This window comes from Clytia hemisphaerica, unplaced genomic scaffold (assembly GCF_902728285.1).
Source record: "Clytia hemisphaerica strain Z4C2 unplaced genomic scaffold, Clytia hemisphaerica genome assembly, whole genome shotgun sequence".
Lineage (NCBI taxonomy): Eukaryota > Metazoa > Cnidaria > Hydrozoa > Leptothecata > Clytiidae > Clytia > Clytia hemisphaerica.
Window position 1 is genome coordinate 150,862 of NW_027103281.1, and position 16,293 is coordinate 167,154.

A 16,293-nucleotide genomic window follows, 5' to 3' on the forward strand; every position below is an offset into this window, starting at 1 on the left:
CACGACATCTAGCCCTTCGGGCTTTACAGAAATCTGTGGTTATAACCAGTTACGATAGTAACAAAGATTTTCTTTACCTCCGCTTAAAACTTGTAAAATCAGATGAATTTGTTACTCGACGTTGTCTGGTTATTAGAACTAGTTTGTCATTAATTTTGTCTGTGTATTGCTACTTCATCGAAAATTATAGCGTAAAAATGGCGTTTCAGATTTCAGATGAAAAGGCTGTTACGGAAAAGGTGCACCAGATTTTGAGTTATAACTCTTTGTACTTCTTATAAGCAAATATTTTGTTCGTCTTGAAATTATCTTTCTTTTGGTGTATAATACTTTGTATATTTGGACAATTCTTTTTGGGACATATTTTTGTACGTGTCCGGTTTTAAACTGTCCGAAAAAGTGGTTTCCGTATTGATGGGGCCTTTTTTGGTAACTCAGTATACCCTAAAGAACATCTGTGCCAATTTTCAGCTTGATGGCAATTTTGTCCGCGGTGTGTTGAAATTTCAACTAAATCTACCTGACTATTTCTCATCCTGATAAACCTATCAATTCTCAACAGACTTTTGAAGGGACTGGTATTATGTATTTATATAAACCAATCAATTCTCAATAGACTTGAAGGGACTGGTATTGTATTTACAAGAAAACCTTTTCTCAACGCCCTGCATTTTTAGGCTGCCTAAAACAAATCACCAAAACTTATATACCTTATCGGGGAAAACTTCGTCGGGGAAAAGTGACGAAATTTTGGCCAAGTGACCAATATTTTTCCCCGATGAAAATTTTCCCCGGCCTTAATGCGTTTACCAATTACCAGCAAGTGACGAATATTTTTCCCCGACGAAAATTTTTCCCGACGAAAATTTTCCCCGACGAAGTTTTCCCCGATAAGATATTTAATGTGAGAGATACTTCCTCTGAGGCTTTGCACTGGAGCGTAGGAAATGCATTCGTCAAGCTTTACTATAAGTATACCTATCAATCCTAGCGGCGCGATGCAGATTTTTAGGAGATGGGTAACGAAAATACAAGAAGATTTCTTTTCGACTCGGGTATAGAAAACACATACGAAGGATTTAAATAAATACATATGAAGGAGCGGTGTATGAGTGAAAGGGCAAAGGCGGTTGACAGGACTGTAACGCCCTAACACGAACACGCCCTAACACGAACACGCCCTAACACGAACTTCACACATGCTGAGTGCTATAGGAGTCATCTAAAATGCCGACCGCGCGCTTCGGTTTAATATATGTATTTACGTTACTTTATCGCTTCTTCAATGAAAGGGTATTTTTCACAAAAGCACTCCTTAACTCTATCGCTTTAAGTACCACCGGGAGCTAAATCTACTCCGTAATTTCGGTCTATAAATTATACACTGATGAATTCCTGCAGAAATAAATAAATAACAACATTCCAGCAAAACATTATACCTGCTCAAACGCGTCGATTTACGGGTTGATTTTTATCTAAGGATAGGTAGATATTATCATTAATGATAAAGATTTGTTTCTTTCAGCCAAAGCTTTAATAGAAATTCAATGTTGTAAAATTTTACAATCTTTACAATCAAAAATCTACTTTGTCCGATAATCCATCCAAACCATTCATTTATAACATGCAATTTTAATGCGGTTAAATTTTATAGCCGGCTAAATTTAACAAATGCATCTTTATTTGTTCAAAATCTTCTGATTGGATTTAAGTCATTGGAAAAAAGAAAGTTTAAAATGTTTTTGAAACGGGATTTGAGTGATTAAAGGTTTAACCACACCCACCCACAAATTGTTATACAACCCGCTTTAATAAATGCAAAATCATTTATGGGAAATAATGAAAAAGGAATTTTAATCAAGAAGGAAATTACATTGTTCTTATAAGAAATAGTAGCTGTTCTTAGATATGCAGAGAAAATCTTGCGACTGAAGCGACATACGAGCGTAGGTTAAGGATCTGGCTAAAAGGGCTTAAGGTTTGGGGCTCACAGGTCTTTTACCAAGGACTTGATGCCTCTCTGAATAATTTTTGGTAATGAAAAAGAAGGTTAAAGATTCATAAGCTCATTCTTTACCTTGAAACCTATTGGTATTAGAAGCTACAGCCCAGCTGGCACACAACGTTGTTTCAACGTTTATTTAACGTTCACAACGTCCATATAACGTTAGATGAACGTTAAAACAACGTTGTGTGCCAGCTGGGAGGGCGTCTTCGCAAAACATACTTTAGCCCGATTACTCTCATCTGTAAACTTTTATTTCGTTCTCAGAATAGAAATTTTCAGTGGAAAAAGAAGCTGCCTTATATTTTTTAAATTTGCCCTTAAAGGTTTTGTGATATCGTTTGCTTACTCATCTATTTTAATTCACAAGCTTTTTCACATTGGATTGACAGGGATGTGGAGCATGATTGGTCAGAAAGAGGAAAGGAAAAGCATTCTTTGCTTATATTCAGCATAATATAACAATAGGTAGACACTGTCCTGATATGAAATATGTGTCTGATATGAAACGGGACCACTTATGTAAAAATAAAACCTTTAACTCGTTTGGAAATTTCATTTCAGAATGGAAGGTTATTCCTCTTCGGATTCATCCGATCTTCTTACCTTTTCTTACAATTTCGGGTGATTGTTCTAATAATATTCTAATGAATGAAGAATTTAACATATTGAGTGGTTTGCTTTATTAAAAAGTGATGGGAAACAACCTGGTGAAATTGCTTTGTTTTGAAAAGTTACTTCCCGTTAATCGAAAAACTTGGTTACATAAGACATCAGATTGAAAATGGTAACAAACTAATTGGCTAATCAGACAAACAATGAATGGCTAATTAACTTCAGTTTGGTATAAAAGGTGGAATTTTTGTGGAAAGAAATCATTCAAACTTGCAGGATCAAGAATTGAAACACAGGATCAATCATCATGAAGATCATCATTTTCACCGCTTTCTTGGCTGGTAAGAATTCTTCACTGATTTCTCAACAATTTCATAACTCACATAATTTGCTGAAATATTCCTCTTTAAGTCAATCTTTTTCTTTTGTTAGTTTAAATTATTTTCAATTACCAATAATAAGCGAAACATTTTCTATTATTTTCTTCAGTTGCTGCCGCCCTTGAGGTTGGAACCCAAACTGGTACCACACCACCAGCTGTCCCATGCCCAGACTCTCTCTGCAAAGGAAGAGCTGACGGAAACTACGAATACTACTACTACAGCCGATACAACCCACACTACTTCCTCCAATGCTCTAACGGATTAGCTTACTGTCAAGCCTGCTGGCCATTGTCCTTGGAATTCAGTGAACCATGCAACCAATGTTTGTACAACCGAAAAGACGAATGTGTCACCACACAACCATGGGAACCAGCAACCACCTTCGAATGTCCAGACAAATGCCCAGCCCGTGGACCACACTTCAGTGGAAACATTGAAGACGATCACAACCCCCATCAATACGTCGCTTGTTTCCACGGACAAACTGTCGGATGTATCGCTTGCCCAAGAGGATTACAATTCAACGAGAAATGGAACGCCTGTTTGTACCAAGGAAAATACAAGACCGAACCAGAATCCCCACCAAAACACTAAGTCAAACCGAACCTGGACACTCAAGTAACGCCACATACCCCCTCAACCCTCAAAATATTAACTACCATTATTTATTACCATTGTAAATCCAATTTTTAACTAGTTACCACACCCATAAAAAACGAAAGATTTTCACAATACACTTAATACATATTATTTAAAATTTTCTTTTTTGGAACCTTAAGGTTATAGAGCCGATGTGGACTTTCATAAATTTTACAAAGGGATTTACTATGTATTTTTTGTAATTTAATCTGCAGATACCTTCTATCATTATGGGCCTGAAGAATCTCCAAATTCTTCGACAAAATCATGTCAAAACTTTAGAATAGCTAATTTTGAAGTTTCAAAATTCTGCTTTAAAACAATGTGATGCCGACGTGAAGACTTTGCAAAGACTCATTTTTAGATCTTTCGAAATCAAATATTTCAACTTTGGAAAATAATTTTAGTCTGCTGCAGCAGAGAGAAAAAACGGCTATAATTTCATCCTCGAATCTTGATGCAAATTTAATAAGGCTCATGTCACAAATACATTTCAAGCTCCACAATTAAACTGAAAAATTGGCTTAACCATACTGAATTATCAGTCCAACTAGAAATACGAAAAAATAAGTTTTGAGTTTTATCGTTTATTAGTGCAATCTGTAGTTCTTTAGACATTGTAGTTTCCCAATAATTCCTCATCGCCATCGAAAAACCTCGAATTAGAACTAAGAATGAGAGAATAGACAGTCCCAGGCAAAGAACTTGGAAATTGCAATATAAGAAAGAACGGGCATAGATAATAAATTGGATTGAAATATTTAAGCGAGCAATGATTTTAGCTTTTTTGGGCATTTCATCTTCAAATAAGTATTCCTGAAGAGGAAGGAAAACATTCTGGCAGGGTTACTTTTTTATTGTAAAATTTTACGAGGTACGTTAAAATCCGAACATTTTTAGAGGGGTGTGTGTGGATTCTTTATCGATTTGAATCAATTTTGCTCCATTGTCCCAGGGACAAAATCAGCATGTCTTTCGTATTTTCCTCATTTCTTGTCTCAAGAAACAAAAAAAGAAACCATGAGACACGCACTTTTTTCTTGTGTTGGTGGGATGGATCATGTTGCATTGCACCAACGCGAAAAAAACTTCTCGTGTCCCCAAGCCTTAAGAAGTTTACTCCATTTATAAATTTAATATTTGGAGACTCAATGCATTTAATCACCTTGGTAATGGTTTTAAAACGAGGCAGTCGCTGCACTTTTTCGTTGTACAATTTCTGAAAAGGACTATTCGAAAATACTAAAGTGCATTACTAATACAATAATGACCGGTTAGTGAGGGCTGTACTGAGAAACATTGTCCGAGTAACGACCGAGCTTGCGTTCTAAGTCTTAATTCTAGCGTTAAAACGGTAAAACAATGTAAAACTCTACACCCTTCCATCCTGAATAAGAGCGCTTCCAAATCGTTTGTGTGTAAGATTTCGTGGGGATTTACTTTTTTTCATGATTCCATGATTGTACAATCCCGTTCTCTTTAGGGCGCAAAATTAATGTAATTTTTTCCAAAAAGTCAAATAGCTTATTCTTTCTTCCTAGAAGCCAAGCTGTAGAAATATTAAAGCATGCAGATAAAGTGATGGTTTTTACTTCAAAAATAATATTTAGACCGTTAAGTTTCCTACTTCTAAAATTTGAAATTCGCATAAAGATTATCTTATCATGTGAATTTATTGGATTAACTGAAGTTGCCGTCCAAACGTGAAGAAAATTATTGAATTAAATTGTCCTAAAAAATGTCAAGTCAATTTTCGTGTTTCTACAAATTGGCTGAACGAATTCATAAAAATGTTTCTCAAATTAAAAAGCTAGGCTTCCTCTAGACTATGTTATAGTCTAAGACGAATCATTATCTTAGAAAAAAGCCCAACGCCGAAGAAAATTTGCAGACGGTTTTTTTTTGCCGAAAAGAGTTTACAGTCGGTAGAGTTGCCAGTCTTCTTCGAAACTCTCCGGCTGATTTTTTCCCGTATACCGCCATAACGCCATATTTTCGCGCCTTTACTATCACTGTAACGGACGATAACATTGTCTAGGCTTCCTCTTTCTATATTTTCTTGGAAACTGAAAATATCCAAGCTGCTTTTCACTTGAGAGATTTTCAAAAGCTGTAAAGACAATTTGTTGAATTTTGATTGGATAATGCATAAAAGATTAGGTAATACCTATACCTTATAAAGTCATATAAAATGGTCGAGTTCGGGAGTGAGCTTCATTCAGATTCAAGGATACGAAGGCACTGAAAGGTATCCACTAACAATAGTTGGAACAAAAGACTACAAATTTGTAACTAAAGAAGTCTGAACCAGATATCAAGTATGCGATTCATCCATGGATTTTGCTGGTTGTTCTTCATCACAAATGCAAACATTTTTGGTATAATTCAAGGTAAGGAAGTGTTTTTCAACCAAGTTTTCCCCCCTGTCACGGTGACCCGTTGACAATTTTTTAGTAAGATTGAAGATAAAAATAAGCTAAAGCCATTTCCAATGTGGATGAAAAAAAACTTGTGGGGGACAAAATCAAAGAACATTTTTCACTTTTTGGCTGATTTTTTTACCTATTTTTTCTGTGGAACAAAGATATTTTTCCAAAAGGCAAAATTCCATTTCGGCTTTGAATTCTACGGACTGGAGTTTATTTAACACAGCCGCTTTGTCTATCCATTATTAGGGTGTATCGAAGAAGATGTTAAACTCCTTCAAAATCAAATGAAAAACAAAACTCAAAAAATCATTTCAATTGAAAATCAACTCGTTTCCACGTCAGTAGCAATTTCTCAAATCGAAAAGGAAAATTCTGGCTTGATTTCCAAACTTACTAACGACCAATATATCCAGGACCAGCAAATAAAAAGGATCAAAAAACAGACTGCAGACAACAGTAATGAAATCACTAAAATCAAAGCCGAATTATCCACCAAAACTCAACAAATCGCACAAATCAAAAGTGATATAGCCAGTGAAGGCCAAGAAAGAGCCAAAATTCAAGCTAAACAAACAAAGGATGGCCAAACAATTGCTCAAATCAAAAGTCAGATGTCAAAGAACCAACAGGAAATTGCTACAATGAAAGGTGAAATGCAAAAGAATAAGCAAGATATCGCTCATTTGAAAGGCCAGGTCACCAAGAATGGTCAAGGGATCACTGCACTGAAATCAAGATTGACAAGTGTTGAAACGATGGCAACTAAAGCTAATGATTTCTTGCAATATATTTTGGTAAGACACTTCATGACATATTTTTTAAGATCTGAATTTTGAAATTTTGAGATTGAGATTTCAGCGGAATAAAATCTTAGCAAATTCGGCGATCCATTCTTTTTCTTTTTCTCAGCTGAAATCATGATAACATATTTTGGGTTATTAGTTCCAAAAATTAGTTCCCCGCCATTATACAGTTCAAAGCAAAAGACACCACTGTCTCACAGCTCCGGTAGAACTTTAACTGTTTTAACCGAGAGGATGAAAATTTCTATCAAAATCCCAATGAGAATAGAAATTCTATTGTTCCCAGATCAAAAAATCCAGTGGGGATGGTTTTTAGAGTGCAATTTTTTTTTACATTGAATTTCAAACTGAGTTGAAAAAATAGTTAATTTTCCAGTGGAGGCTGAAATTTTAGGGTATTTCCCTGGGAAAGGAATTATTTCAGGGGGTAGAGGGTTCCATCGGGTGTGTGGCACAGGGATATCAAAAGATGCCTCATCTAGGATAAATGATACTATTACACCGTTACTGCATAATTCATGAATTTTGTAATTATATCTTGTAGCAACAATCAAACGGTGTTTACTACATCCATACACCGCCTTACACCAATTACATTAAAAGTAAGTCTCATGTTTTGGACTTTCTCAACCTTTGAAATATTTGGGCGAATGTGGAATACCATTTGACTTTGACAATGCCACACTCTACCACTATAGCAACCTCCGTTCCCGCGTTGCTATAATACTGTAGTTTTTGGTTTCCATGGCTATTATTTTAAAATACTTTAACTATGTATGGAAAGCAGGGTTATTTGACCTCCAATAAATATAAAAAGATAGGTTTTTAAAGGTTTTTAAAAGTCACGAGTTTCTAACTTCACTTTGGCGATAATAGGCTGTCGTTGGGTTGTTGGTGCTTACGCCAGATTCAAGCATATTGGACATGGACAATATCAAGATTGTTTGGTGTTGTGTATCAAGGCTTCAACAACAGATTCTTCCATTACTGGTGCAATGTTCAACTTGGATCGACAATGCTCATGTCTTCAAAAAGGGGGAGGCTATGTAGGATACCGAAAATACCAGAGTTGTCATTTCAAATAATTGTCTGATTGTAAAAAATACACCCGATTTACACGTTTTTTTTTTTATAAGAACAAACTATATAAGAACATAAGGCTTCGAGGCCCAAAAATTTAAGAACATTCTAAGAACATTCTAAGGCTTTGGAGACTTAAAAACATGCATTTTCTTAAGAAATTACATCAAAATGCTCAAAAAATGCTGAAAATAAGAACATTTTAAGAACATTTTTAGGCTTCAAATCCAAAAAACTAAGAACATCCGAAGGCTTCGAAAATTGTTGACGTTCTTATAAAAAAAAAACGTGTATACAGACCCGATGGGACTCCCTTCACCATGGAAAAATTGATCACAATATAATGGGACTCAAATTCCCGAGCCATAAAAAAACAAAAGAATATCAATCCCCATCGAGTTTCAGTCCCCTACTGGCTAAAAGAATCCCACCGGGTCTGTGAGAAGGCGATGTGAAAATTAACCAGGCAATTGATTGGAGGGGAAGGCAACTAGATTTCCTCAGAATATGACTTCTCCACCTTACGACACAATATTATTTAGTTTAAAATTTGATTTTTCAATTTAATATGGCTCTATCTTTACTTTTCTTATATGGGGTAGTTTTTTAAATAATTGTAATTGTTATCTAAAAATCAATATACAACGGTGTGTACTTTCGTTTAGTTTAGCAAACAGAATAAATTATTCATTTACAAGGAAACTTTTATCATGTTCAAACTTACTTCCCATCTACACTTAACTGGATAATCACCTAGTATTGATGGTTAGAGCATTGACTTTCAAGTCTGAAGGGCTAGACTCGAGACTCCTGGATGGGAAATGAAGCCACTTATTTCCCATCCAGAACGCCCGCGCATGGTTTACACAAAAGCTAAACGTAGAATTTTTTGCTAGATTCGCTAGATAAATCTTCCATGATTACGACGCGTTCTAGGCGCGTTCTGGATGGGAAATAAATGGCTTCACTTTTACTTGCCTGGGAAAGGTTAGAGATTCTACTCTAGCCCTTCGGGCTTTGAACTCAATGGGTTAGAGGTATTTAGCCTGCAATATCCTTTCTCTTTTATCCCACCATTATCTTATTGGTAGGAAATTCGTCAGTAAAAAGTGACGAAAAATATCACTCGATGATATAACGGTAAATTCATCAATAATACTTGGCGTTTTGGGGGACCGTTATTCTAATCTTTGTTCAAAGTATTCGTCTATTTCTTTTTTCTTTTTTTCTTCTTTAAGTAATTATATCCTTTGTAGACTTCGCAAGCTGAGGAGTAACGCTAACTAAACCGATTACAGTGTAAAACAGCAAGTTCCGAAAATGGCCGTTTTTTAAATGTTGATCAAATTTCTAAACATACATATGTACCTCAAAACCAATTCAAAATTCTCTAACGGCATTCGAAAAAGTGACGTCAAAACCTTTGACAATGAAATAGCCTAATTATAATTAACTCACTGCTAGCACCAAACTCTACTCCACTCTTGCTTCAAAACTTTGAAAGACATTTCTTAACATTTTGAGTTTTAGGCCAAAACATGTTCTGTGAAGTAATTTTGTCCATTTTCTTCAAAAATTGGATGTTTTTAGAGCCCTCAAAAGCCTTAAAGTGTTCTTAACTTGTTCTTAACATTTTCGCTATCGAAACCTTATGCTCTTATGGAGTTTGCTTTTATGAAGAACATATGTAAGTGAAAGTATCAAGCAAAGAAGGAAGGTGTATCTAATTTTAGCCGAATCTGCTCGTTTAAAATTTCGAACAAATGAGTATTTTCTACTCTTCCTTTACAGAATATTTGAGCTATATTAATAATGAGAAAACTGATGTATGCATTAGTGTGAAAATCTTTCGTTTTTCATTTGGGTTTTGTTAAAAAAATCCATTTTACAATGTTAATTAATGTAATAAATTAAAGATATTGTCAATTTTTGTTGAGGGAACGGTGGGATGTTGGAAGGTTGGAAAAGGTTGGCTTGTTAAAAGTTCATTTGAATTTCATTTAGTGTTTTGGTGGGGATTCTGGTTCGGTTTTGTATTTCCCTTGGTACAAACAGGCGTTCCATTTCTCGTTGAATTGTAATCCTTTTGGGCAAGCGATACATCCGACAGTTTGTCCATGGAAGCAAGCGACGTATTGATGGGGGTTGTGATCGTCTTCAATGTTTCCGCTGAAGTGTGGTCCACGGGCTGGGCATTTGTCTGGGCATTCGAAGGTGGTTGCTGGTTCCCATGGTTGTGTGGTGACACATTCGTCTTTTCGGTTGTACAAACATTGGTTGCATGGCTCGCTGAATTCCAAAGACAATGGCCAGCAGGCTTGACAGTAAGCTAATCCGTTGGAGCATTGGAGGAAGTAGTGTGGGTTGTATCGGCTGTAGTAGTAGTATTCGTAGTTTCCGTCAGCTCTTCCTTTGCAGAGGGAGTCTGGGCATGGGACAGCTGGTGGTGTGGTACCAGTTTGGGTTCCAACCTCAAGGGCGGCGGCAACTGAAAATATAAAATAAAATGTTTACTCTAATGGTAATTGAAAGTAGTTTAAACCAACGAACGAAAAAAGATAAACCTAAGAGATAAAAAACGATTCAGCTATTTTAAGAAGTTCTGAGAGTTATGAAATCAGTGAAGATTACTTACCAGCCAAGAAAGCGGTGAAAATGATGATCTTCATGATGATTGATCCTGTGTTTCAATTCTTGATCCTGCAAGTTTGAATGATTTGTCTCCACGAAACTTCCACCTTTTATACCAAACTGAAGTTAATTAGCCATTCATTGTTTGTCTGAATAGCCAATTAGTTTGTTACCATTTTCGATCAGATCTTATGTAACCAAGTTTTTCTTTTAACGGGAAGTAACTTTGTCAAAACAAACCAATTCGACCAGAATATATGCCATTAAGTTTTCTATCACAATTCAACTTGAAGTTTACTTTTGATTAAAATTCATTTTTCTCAATAGCTATCTCGTCTAATTTTTGACGGTTTTTTAATCTAGTTGTATAACCCAATGGGCGTGCCCTAAAATGTATAATCGTTGCGAGTTAAATAATGATTAAGTTTAAAAGCAATTTAAATGATCTTAAATTTTGATGCTTAATTGCGTGCAAAAATAGATCTATACGTTATTCTGTAACAGTCACTGACCTTTATGTATCCCTGGACCAAGCTATATCCGCCATCTTTGATCGAATTCTTCCGTAAAGAAGCCATTGCAGTATTTAAAACTAACGTCTACCGGCACTACATCATCAAAAGTTTTCGATGGAAAGTAGATGTAGCGCTCTCGATGCATTTACACCGCTATTGAGTAGTGCCGCCATTAGGGTACGATCAAAGATTTTGCTTGACCGGGATTGTGAAACTTGGTCCAGGATATATAAAGGTTGGTAACAGTAATTAGTCCCCGTTTTCATTGTAAAATCTTTAGGTGACGTAGCGGGACAGTGCCTTTCTTATGTGGGAGAAAAGTAGGCTTTCACATTTTTTTTCAAAATTTTTGAAGCCTTAATAACTTTTTGAGTTTTAAGCCAAAAAATGTTCTTAACTTGTTCTTAATATTTTGACCATCGGACTCAAGATTAAAGATTAGAAGCATTGCACTTTATGGAAAACGTGACAATATTTTGCCTGAAAATGGTTAAAAATATTCAAGAAAATGGACCGTAAGGGTAGATTTTTTGCCCAAATTTATTCAACTTTTGCTAAATTTTCTCTGCACTGTAAGATTTCAAAAGGCGATTTTTTAGGCCGCGTGTACGGTTGTTTTTGAATCAATCTTCACCTGTCTGATTGTCCATAAATTGATCATCTCCAAACCCCGATAGCTATTCAATTTTTCTTTTAGAAAAGCCCATTGTTTACAGCTCAGAAATCCAGTCGGGTAGTTTAAAAATTATTTTACTCCCTTCAATGGGGAGAAATATAGCTCAATTATTGTCGCTTCTTTTGTTGGGATTAAATTTAAGTGTATTTTCCTCAACAGGGGACGATTCTCTGTCAAGTTTTTCTTATAGAAATTTCAATAAAAACTTTTTCTCTAAAAGTTTTTGCACGGTTTATCCAAGCTGTAAATTCAATCTCAATGTCAAAGATTTATGGACCTAGCACATAGATAAATTCCAAAAACTCATTACCCCTTTGCATTAATTTTTGTTTTCGCCCATCGACTCCATAACCTTACAATATTAAAAGACTGTAACTTTTGTCATGTCCAAAAAGAACATACGCTAATACACTTTTGACGCATAAAGAACCCCAGTTTATCCAAGCTGTAAATTCAATCTCAATGACCCTCAATGGATTCTAAATTCACAGTTACGATTTCTGTAACCGCATACATGATTAAAATTGCGTATGGTATTATCTTGGCAATTGAATAATTGCTATGTGGTCGATCTACCCACAATGCATCTGATGATACTATTAATGTTAATTAACTTTTTTTATGAAAACATCCAACACTTCTCAAGCCTTCAGATTTCTTAACTTTTTGCGTTTTGAACCTAAAAATGTTCTTATTTGCATCATTTTGTGAGTAATTTTGTACGATTTCCTAAAAAGTTGAGCACTTTTTTTTGAGTCCACGGTTCCATGCAAGTGGGACTTAAAGTCTTCCTAACTTGTTCTTATTATTGCGGCCATTGAAGTCTTATGTTCTTATATATAGTCTGTTCTAATAAAAAAAGCTTCAAACTTCTTAGCTTAGGATGTTACACAATAAATTGCTTCCATCCCGTTTAATCACATATATTAAGGAACTGTTTGATTTGTTTGTTTGTCAATTAAAAGAGGGTAGTTACTAGGAAGTGACAGGTGCTGGTTAACATGGATGTATCAAAATTCCTATCCTTTTTTAGGGACTCAAGCATAAGTTTTGTAGAACAGGTTTTTCACAACTTAATGGATACAGTCTAAGATAGGAACTTGTATAAAGAAGCCCCTTGGTCATGGTCAATGTACACCAAAGTTCTAGAAGAGGTAGACCTGTCTATCGCTCCCTATGGAAAAATACATCTTATCTTAAGGGAAGTAATTTTCCCGGGAAGAAATATTTGCGGAATTTGATTTAGCGATTCAAAATTCAGAAGTTTCACGGGATTTAATATTGCGGTTGAGAGAATTCTTTGTTTAAAGTATTACCTATTTTAAACTTAGAAGACCAAACTTGAAGATCTTGAGAATATTCGTGTTTTGTGGAATTTAATTTCGTGGATCTGTTTAAAAAAATTTTGTTCGCAAAAATTTCTTCCCTTACGGTAAATTTCTAAAAGATTTCATTTTCACGCACATATTGTAAACCATTGTTTATTTTTTCATTTTAAGTTGTCAACTGAAAGTTTTTACCGGATCTGCATCTCAATAACATTACTTTTAGTTTTTTATAAATCATACTACTAAATCAAAATCTTCCTCATTAAATTAGAGATCCAAAAATACAACAACAATCGTTGTGTACAATCATTTTTTCATCCGAGAAAATATTCTCAGGCAGCGATTATATAACCCGTACATTAGTTTGTTGTTGATTGACAAACAAAATAAATTAAAGCTAATTACCCCCAAATCTCATACATCCAGTTAATTACAATAAGGAACAAAAGATTCTTTAAGATTTTCAAAGGATGTAAAGAAATTAAATGTTTTATAATACTTTGTGACGATTTTCGTATAAATAACCATCGTTGGATTGATCAAACCATCTCAGATCGAAAAGTCTAAGACAACTTAAAAAAAATTGAAAAATGAAGGTCCTCATTTTAGCTGCTTTCTTGGCTGGTAAGTGAACTTTTCTTTCATTTAAGTTTTTCTTTTTGTTTTTCTCTATTGGTTTTAATTTACAATTTTTATTCTGAAGGGAATAGTTGTTTAAAAAGTTTCATATTGTAATGGATTTTTTACTTTATTTTCAGTTGCCGCCGCCCTTGAGGTTGGAACCCAAACTGGTACCACACCACCAGCTGTCCCATGCCCAGATTCCCTCTGCAAAGGAAGAGCTGACGGAAACTACGAATACTACTACTACAGCCGATACAACCCACACTACTTCCTCCAATGCTCCAACGGATTAGCTTACTGTCAAGCCTGCTGGCCACTGTCTTTGGAATTCAGTGAACCATGCAACCAATGTTTGTACAACCGAAAAGACGAATGTGTCACCACACAACCATGGGAACCAGCAACCACCTTCGAATGCCCAGACAAATGCCCAGCCCGTGGACCACACTTCAGTGGAAACATTGAAGACGATCACAACCCCCACCAATACGTCGCTTGCTTCCACGGACAAACTGTCGGATGTATCGCTTGCCCAAAAGGATTACAATTCAACGAGAAATGGAACGCCTGTTTGTACCAAGGAAAATACAAGACCGAACCAGAATCCCCACCAAAACACTAAATTATTTTTCATTTTTTAATTAAAAGCGAAAAAATTCTTCAACCTTCAGTCTTCTCTTTCCTTCAGTACAATTTTTCATCATTCTCAAATCTCTCTCAATCCTTTTCTCTCCTTCTCTCTATCCTACCTCTTTTCAGACCTTCTTTATATTTTGTAATTTATAGTTCTTTAATGTAAAAATTTTTACCCGGAATTTAAATTTTCAAAATAAAACTAATTTTCCATACATTAACTGCCAGATTACTTTTCTTCAATTGTATTACTTAAAGTTCATGGATCAAAGTTCTTCCGTCTCAAACGGATTTCCGTCTCACAGAAATTTTTGTCAAAGTTTTCCGTCTCAGTTAGAAATTGTTATTTTTAGCAAGAAATAGTGATTTTATTCTCTAGAATAATTCCATCAGAAAGATATCTCGTATTAAAACTGTGTTTATGGCTGATTTTACTTTTTTAGATAGATATAAATTTTCGAGCTGTATGATAGGCATTTTAAGAACATTTTGAGTTGTTTTGATTAACAAATTTCAGTTCTTTTAGAGGGTAAAAAATCTGAAATTTATCTGGCCCTCGGGGTGGGGCCTGCGGTGTCACTGTATACCAAATTATCTCTATCAAGAAATTTTCCGTCTCACAGAAAAAAACTGCTTTGACCACTATACAAACTATAAATACACAGGGTGAAACGCAACTATTAGTAGAAAGCTTTATGTGTGTATTCACAAAATTGTATTTTGAACTCATCCTCTTTTGTCTTTGTCATTACTTAACAATAAAAAAAAACATTTTGATGACAGTAACACACACAAAATTTTCTACTCAATGGCATGTTCAAACTTGATACTTTTTTTTCGGGACTCCTCCTTACATGAAGCTGTTTGCTGATAGTTAACAAGCAATAGATATTATTTGCGCTTCGTGATCTTGATTGATCAAAAATGTAGACCATTCGTGTCAATTCTTATTCTTATCGGCGACCCAAAAAATATCAGCAATCTGATTGGTTAAAAAGAGTACAATATATCTTGTATTTTACATGTAAAAATATAAATTGACGAAAAGATGTTGTTGCATTGTAGCGGTAGCAGTAATCTAACGTCACTTTGCTACAAAAGTGCCCCTGCGCTTTTTTCCAACACAAAAAGTGCATTTTGTGGGTAACCGATAAACCAGTTATCAGACTTTTGCTTGTACAATATGAAAATATTTCACTCGTTCCGGGTTTTTTCCGTATATTGTAAATATTGTACGGAAAAATCTCGGAAATCGTAAAATATTTCTCATATTGTACTGGCTACTGTCCGATAACTATTTCTTATTCAACACTTACGAAAAGACGCTTTCCAAAACTTTCATCGGGGATCCGACCGTGTCACTGATGTCTAAAAGATTAAAGATTGACAAATGAAGGAGAAAAATAAACATAAAAAATATTAAGATTTTCTTTGTAAATTACATAAATTAGAAATTAGAGCAAAACATTAAGTTTTTAAAAATATTTGAGCCTTGTTCCTCTAACGATGTATATAAGTTTAAAATTCAAAAAAAAAAATAGGTGTGCCGAATTATTTTGAAACGAGTAACGCTGTCCAATGGGAAGAAATTTTCGCGGTTTTTTGACAAATTCACTACACCACTTAAAGGTTGAACCATCCTGAAATACCGTCAAAGTGATTCTGAATTTCCATTCCGTCATAATTTCTAGTGTGGTGTTAAAAAATTGTTTATTCAGGCATTAAAAAAAAGGCTTCTTCACTGTTTGATTTATTTGCAACAAGCCAAAGAAGTTGTGATCAGTGATGTGAATAATATAAAGTATGTCTGGAATTTTCAAAAACTTAAAACTAGTTGACCATGAAATAGGCTCCTTTTTGTTGTTTAGGGATGATTTTTAAGTTCAATACAGTCATGGACAAAAGGAATCGTCGAAAATCCATGAAAAAATC

At 35.0% G+C, this 16,293-nt stretch overlaps 4 protein-coding genes and 1 long non-coding RNA gene across 5 annotated transcripts in view; 4 read left to right on the top strand and 1 right to left on the bottom strand.

The window, feature by feature from the left end:
• LOC136802791 (uncharacterized) overlaps positions 1 to 16,293 on the top strand; it is a 28,455-nt gene that overhangs the window by 579 nt on the left and 11,583 nt on the right. The gene's annotated exons all lie outside the window — the stretch shown is intronic.
• On the top strand, positions 2,869 to 3,744 carry LOC136802641 (uncharacterized). The gene is made up of 2 exons (XM_067059399.1): positions 2,869 to 2,961; positions 3,110 to 3,744. Exons 1-2 carry the CDS (start codon positions 2,928 to 2,930, stop codon positions 3,595 to 3,597), a joined length of 522 nt encoding a protein of 173 aa, XP_066915500.1. The 5' UTR covers positions 2,869 to 2,927; the 3' UTR covers positions 3,598 to 3,744.
• LOC136802647 (epidermal growth factor receptor substrate 15-like) lies at positions 5,543 to 8,011 on the top strand. The gene is made up of 4 exons (XM_067059413.1): positions 5,543 to 6,032; positions 6,318 to 6,865; positions 7,419 to 7,476; positions 7,751 to 8,011. Exons 1-4 carry the CDS (start codon positions 5,963 to 5,965, stop codon positions 7,957 to 7,959), a joined length of 885 nt encoding a protein of 294 aa, XP_066915514.1. The 5' UTR covers positions 5,543 to 5,962; the 3' UTR covers positions 7,960 to 8,011.
• LOC136802658 (uncharacterized) lies at positions 9,782 to 10,681 on the bottom strand. The gene is made up of 2 exons (XM_067059420.1): positions 10,590 to 10,681; positions 9,782 to 10,442 (listed from the first exon to the last, which is right to left on the bottom strand). The coding sequence occupies exons 1-2, from the start codon at positions 10,621 to 10,623 to the stop codon at positions 9,955 to 9,957; spliced, it is 522 nt and encodes a 173-aa protein (XP_066915521.1). The 5' UTR covers positions 10,624 to 10,681; the 3' UTR covers positions 9,782 to 9,954.
• LOC136802782 (uncharacterized) lies at positions 13,645 to 14,582 on the top strand. The gene is made up of 2 exons (XM_067059547.1): positions 13,645 to 13,728; positions 13,863 to 14,582. The coding sequence occupies exons 1-2, from the start codon at positions 13,695 to 13,697 to the stop codon at positions 14,348 to 14,350; spliced, it is 522 nt and encodes a 173-aa protein (XP_066915648.1). The 5' UTR covers positions 13,645 to 13,694; the 3' UTR covers positions 14,351 to 14,582.

What these genes read in the sequence shown, in the direction of transcription:
- LOC136802641 (XM_067059399.1), top strand. Translation starts at nt 2,928, where the DNA reads ATGAAGATCATCATTTTCACCGCTTTCTTGGCTG. An exon ending in TTTCACCGCTTTCTTGGCTG is followed by an intron (nt 2,962 to 3,109) that starts GTAAGAATTCTT and finishes TATTTTCTTCAG; the next exon opens with TTGCTGCCGCCCTTGAGGTT.
- LOC136802647 (XM_067059413.1), top strand. Translation starts at nt 5,963, where the DNA reads ATGCGATTCATCCATGGATTTTGCTGGTTGTTCTTCATCACAAATGCA. An exon ending in CATTTTTGGTATAATTCAAG is followed by an intron (nt 6,033 to 6,317) that starts GTAAGGAAGTGT and finishes ATCCATTATTAG; the next exon opens with GGTGTATCGAAGAAGATGTT. An exon ending in ATTTCTTGCAATATATTTTG is followed by an intron (nt 6,866 to 7,418) that starts GTAAGACACTTC and finishes TATATCTTGTAG; the next exon opens with CAACAATCAAACGGTGTTTA.
- LOC136802658 (XM_067059420.1), bottom strand. Translation starts at nt 10,623, where the DNA reads ATGAAGATCATCATTTTCACCGCTTTCTTGGCTG. An exon ending in TTTCACCGCTTTCTTGGCTG is followed by an intron (nt 10,443 to 10,589) that starts GTAAGTAATCTT and finishes TTATATTTTCAG; the next exon opens with TTGCCGCCGCCCTTGAGGTT.
- LOC136802782 (XM_067059547.1), top strand. Translation starts at nt 13,695, where the DNA reads ATGAAGGTCCTCATTTTAGCTGCTTTCTTGGCTG. An exon ending in TTTAGCTGCTTTCTTGGCTG is followed by an intron (nt 13,729 to 13,862) that starts GTAAGTGAACTT and finishes CTTTATTTTCAG; the next exon opens with TTGCCGCCGCCCTTGAGGTT.